At 43.7% G+C, this 5,000-nt stretch overlaps 1 protein-coding gene across 3 annotated transcripts in view; it reads left to right on the plus strand.

Moving 5' to 3' along the window:
- The window catches only part of LOC143292010 (sodium-coupled monocarboxylate transporter 1-like), a 61,761-nt gene that overhangs the window by 55,512 nt on the left and 1,249 nt on the right, over positions 1–5,000 (plus strand). For all 3 annotated transcript variants that reach the window (XM_076602166.1, XM_076602167.1, XM_076602168.1), the window contains exons 13-15: positions 1,070–1,254; positions 3,222–3,319; positions 4,370–4,488. In XM_076602166.1, coding sequence (XP_076458281.1) covers positions 1,070–1,254; positions 3,222–3,319; positions 4,370–4,488 — 402 coding nt within the window. The remainder of the gene's footprint in view (positions 1–1,069; positions 1,255–3,221; positions 3,320–4,369; positions 4,489–5,000) is intronic.

Below are 5,000 nucleotides of genomic sequence, written 5' to 3' on the forward strand. Positions count from 1 at the left end.
TCAACACGTAAAACAAAGCTTACAGATGAGGACACAGGACTCTATAGGGTTTCGAGCAGTCAAACCGTTAAACATAGCTTACAGATGAAGACACAGGACTCTATAGCATTTCGAGCAGTCAAAACGTAAAACAAAGCTTACAGATGAAGACACAGGACTCTATAGCATTTCGAGCAGTCAAAACGTAAAACAAAGCTTACAGATGAAGACACAGAACTCTATAGCATTTCGAGCAGTCAAAACGTAAAACAAAGCTTACAGATGAGGACACAGGACTCTATAGCATTTCGAGCAGTCAAAACGTAAAACAAAGCTTACAGATGAAGACACAGAACTCTATAGCATTTCGAGCAGTCAAAACGTAAAACAAAGCTTACAGATGAAGACACAGGACTCTATAGCATTTCGAGCAGTCAAAACGTAAAACAAAGCTTACAGATGAAGACACAGGACTCTATAGCATTTCGAGCAGTCAAAACGTAAAACAAAGCTTACAGAAGAAGACACACGACTCTATAGTATTTCGAGCAGTCAAACCGTTAAACATAGCTTACAGACAAAGACGCAGGACTAGTGTTTCGAGCAGTCAGCACGTAAAACATAGCTCACAAATAAAGACGTAGGTGCTCGGAGAGAGTGGATCTTTGACCAAGGCTGTTGTGATGATCGTTCTTTGGCCTTGAAATAAGAGGAAGATGCTATTGAACTGAACTGAACTGAGGGAAGTGACCGCCGTATCAAGACCTGATCAGCGCGTTGGGTTTGTGTGAAAGTCCAGCATATCTGCTCCTTTTTTTCCTTTCGTTTTCGTTTTTTGTTTTGTTTTGGTGGGTTTTTTTTAAATTGTTTTTTGTTGTTTTTTTTTGTTTTGTTTTTGTTGTTGTTGTTTTGTTTTTGTTTTGTTTTGTTTTTTGTTTTTTTTTCTTTCTTTTTTTTTTAAAAATAATTATTGTCTTTCTTTTATACGGCATGTGAGATGTTGTGTATATTACGGATCAGTCTTCAGGCTTTGACACCTCCTTAAAAGCTGAAACTGACGCCAAATGGTTAAAACCCTTGTCATCCACAGGGGGCCTTCACGGGGGTCCTAGGTTCCCTGATCTTCCTGCTGTGGGTGGGCATGGGGGCCTTCGTCAACGAGATCAAAACCCCGCAGAGCTCTCTAAACACCACCGGGTGCAACTGGACCGCCAAGCCCACCCCAGCCCCGCCCACCACCATCGCGCCCATCGTCACCACCGCCGAGGAGTCGATGTGAGTGCAGGACACCGAGACTGAGACTGAGGGGAGACAGACCGTCAAACAGCCACACAGACAGACACAAAGACAGAGAGATATTGTATTATATTGTATTGTACTGTGTTTCTTTTTATCACAACAGATTTCTCTGTGTGAAATTCCGGCTGCTCTCCCCAGGGAGAGCGCGTCGCTACACTACAGCGCCCACCCATTAATTTGTATTTTTTTCTGCGTTAAGTTTTATTTGTTTACCCTATCGAAGTGGATTTTTCTACAGAATTTTGCCAGGAACAACCCTTTTGTTGCCGTGGGTTCTTTTACGTGCATTAAGTGCATGCTGCACACGGGACCTCGGTTTTTCGTCTCATCCGAATGACTAGCGTCCAAACCACCACTTAAGGCCTAGTGGAGGGGGGGGGGGAGAGAAAATATCGGCGGCTGAGCCGTGATTCGAACCAGCGCGCTCAGATTCTCTCGCTTCCTAGGCGGATGCGTTACCTCTAGGCCATCACTCACACACAGAGAGCTGGGTGGGCGGGACGTGTGGTAAAAAGAGAGAAAGGAAGACTGAAGAAGTGTCCGGTTTCATGTGATTAAAAAAAAAAAAAAGAGAAGAAGAGGGAAAGGGTGTCCCATTTCATGTGGTAGAAAGAGAGAGACAAAGAGGGAAAGGGTGTCTCATTTCATGTGGTAAAAAGAGAGAGAAAAAGACGGAAAAGGTGTCCCATTTCATGTAGGAGAATGTGAGAGAAAAAGAGGGAAAGAGTGTCTCATTTCATGTGGTAGAAAGTGAAAGACAAAGAAGGCATGGGTGTCCCATTTCATGTGGTAGAAAGAGAGAGGGAAAGGGTGTCCCATTTCATGTGGTAAAAAGAGAGAGACAAAGAGGGAAAGGGTGTCCCATTTCATGTGGTAGAAAGAGAGAGACAAAGAGGGAAAGGGTGTCCCATTTCATGTGGTAGAAAGAGAGAGGGAAAGGGTGTCCCATTTCATGTGGTAAAAAGAGAGAGACAAAGAGGGAAAAGGTGTCCCATTTCATGTGATAGAAAGACAGAGGGAAAGGGTGTCCCATTTCATGTGGTAGAAAGAGAGAGACAAAGGGGGAAAGGGTGTCCCATTTCATGTGGTAAAAAGAGAGAGGAGAAGAGGGAAAGGGTAACCCGTGTGTGTATCTCTGTGTGTGTGTGTGTGTGTGTGTGTGTGTGTGTGTGTGTGTGTGTGTGTGTGTGTGTGTCGGGAGTGGGGGGATGATGACGGGTAGCAGAAGGTACAGGTCCTGAGGAGCTCCTGAAAAATCATCCGGCAGTATAAAGGTATAGAATGAAATGTGCCACAGTGAAATGATTTTTAACTTGTAATTGTGCAGCAGGCATGCTTTTGCGTGTCTTCATGCGCTCGCGCACGTATATGTGTGAATGTGTGTAATCGCGCGTGCGCGCGTGTATGTGTGTGTGTGTGTGTGTGTGTGTGTGTGTGCTCGCAAAGATATACACCCGTCTATTAATCATTCATGGCATGTGCAATGTCAGGGGTCGGAACTGGAACGGAATAAAGGAAGGGAGATAACGACAAAAAAGATTGACAATTAGGCAAGAGTTGTCCTTCTTAACGAAGCTGGGCTGTGTGGAAACGCAAGAGAAAATAGAGATATATAACTTATTTTTTTAATGAAATGTCAGCGCTGCTTAATGAATTATCTGAACAATAGATTGATGTTGATGTTGTTGTTGTTGTTGCTGTTGCGTGTGTGTGTATGTGAGTGAGAGAGAGAGAGAGAGAGAGAGAGAGAGAGAGAGATGACTGAGACATAATGCACACACACACACACACACACACACACACACACACACACACACACACATGTAGATACACATATATATGCGTAAGCACACACACACACACGCACACACACCTCTCCTCCCCGCCGCCCCCTAAACCACACACTACACGTGGTGACTGTGTGTGTGTGTGTGTGTGTGCAGGGTGTTAGAGCCGCTGTACAGGATGTCCTACATGTGGTACACAGGCCTGGGCATGGTCCTCGTCTGGGGCGTGGGTATGGCCGTCAGTCTGTGTACAGGTCAGTGCTGCTGGTGGTGGTGGTGACGGTGTGGATGGTGGTCATGATGCTAATGATGTGGGTGATGGTCCTGATGATGTGGATGATGGTCATTATGACGATATGGATGATGGTCATTATGACGATGTGGATGATGGTCATTATGACGGTGTGGATGAGGATCATTATGACGATATGGATGATGGTCATTATGACGATGTAGATGATGGTCATTATGACGGTGTGGATGAGGATCATTATGACGATATGGATGATGGTCATTATGACGATGTGGATGGTGATCATGATGACGATATGGATGATGATCATTATGACGATTTGGATGATGATCATGATGACGGTGTGGATGATGGTCATGATGACGGTGTGGATGATGATCATTATGACGATATGGATGATGGTCATTATGACGATGTGGATGATAGTCATTGTGATGATGTGGATGATGATCATGATGACGGTGTGGATGATGATCATGATGATTATGTGGATGATGATCATGACGATACGGATGATGATCATGGCGATGTGGATGATGATAATTATGATGACGGTGTGGATGATGGTCATGACGATGTGGATATTAGGCTTAATGCATTTTGGTATCTTTTTTTTCTTCAAGAATAAAACGTGTCTGTATCTTTGCTCACGTTGGCAGAAGACCCAAACTGGCCCCGGAAGAAGAACATTATTTGCAGTAGGATATAAGCCAGTCACTGCTAGTGTGTGATGGTTGTTGAAAGAATAGAATTATTTGCAGTAGGATATAAGCCAGAGTCTTTTCAAGTGTGTGATGGTTGTTGAAAGAATAGAATTATTTGCAGTAGGGTATAATCCAGAGCCATTGCAAGTGTGTGATGGCTGTTGAAAGAATAGAATTATTTGCAGTAGGATATAAGCCAGTCACTGCAAGTGTGTGATGGCTGTTGAAAGAATACAATTATTTGCAGCAGTATGAGCCAAGAGTCATTGCAAATGTGTGATGGTTGTTGGCACCGTTTCCTGACGACATTGCTTCATGTTTTTGTTGTGTGTTTTTTTTCTGTTCAGGACTCACCAGACCTACCTCACTGGACGCCCGTCTCATTCTGCCGTTCTTCGATAAGCTGTTCCCCTACCTTCCGGAGAAGATCCTGAAACCACTGCGCTTTGGCATCGTGCACGAAGGAGTGAGTGGCCTTGGTTTTTTTGTGTGTGTTTTTTTTTTTTTTGTCCTTTTTTTTGTTTGGTTTGTTTGGTTTTTTTGTTTGTTTGTTTTTGTTTTGTTTTTGTTTTTTTTGTGGTGTGCTTGCGAAAAGGTACGCCTGTGCATTGGCCTTATATGTGTGTGCGCAGAAGGGCGATAATGGATACAGAGTCTACACGTAGTTCTTATGTTTACGTAGACAAAGTGCTTGCGTCCACTTTCTCTGTTCTGTTTCTGTCTCTCTGTCTCTGTCTTTCTAACTCTGTCTGTTTGTCTGTCTGTCTGTCTCTCTCTCTCTCTCTGTCCCCCTCTCTCTCTTTCTCTCTCTCTCTCTGTCTATCCCTCACGCTGTCTCTCTGTCTCTCTCTCTCTCTCTCTCTAAATGCATTACCTATAATCGAAGACAGGCAAAGGTCAACACTCTCTTTCTTTTTTCTTTTCTTTTTTTTTTTTTTTACAGTTCAGTGCAAGCACACAATAATTACCAAATCCACT

The sequence above is a fragment of the Babylonia areolata genome, chromosome 18 (assembly GCF_041734735.1).
Source record: "Babylonia areolata isolate BAREFJ2019XMU chromosome 18, ASM4173473v1, whole genome shotgun sequence".
Taxonomy (NCBI): domain Eukaryota; kingdom Metazoa; phylum Mollusca; class Gastropoda; order Neogastropoda; family Buccinidae; genus Babylonia; species Babylonia areolata.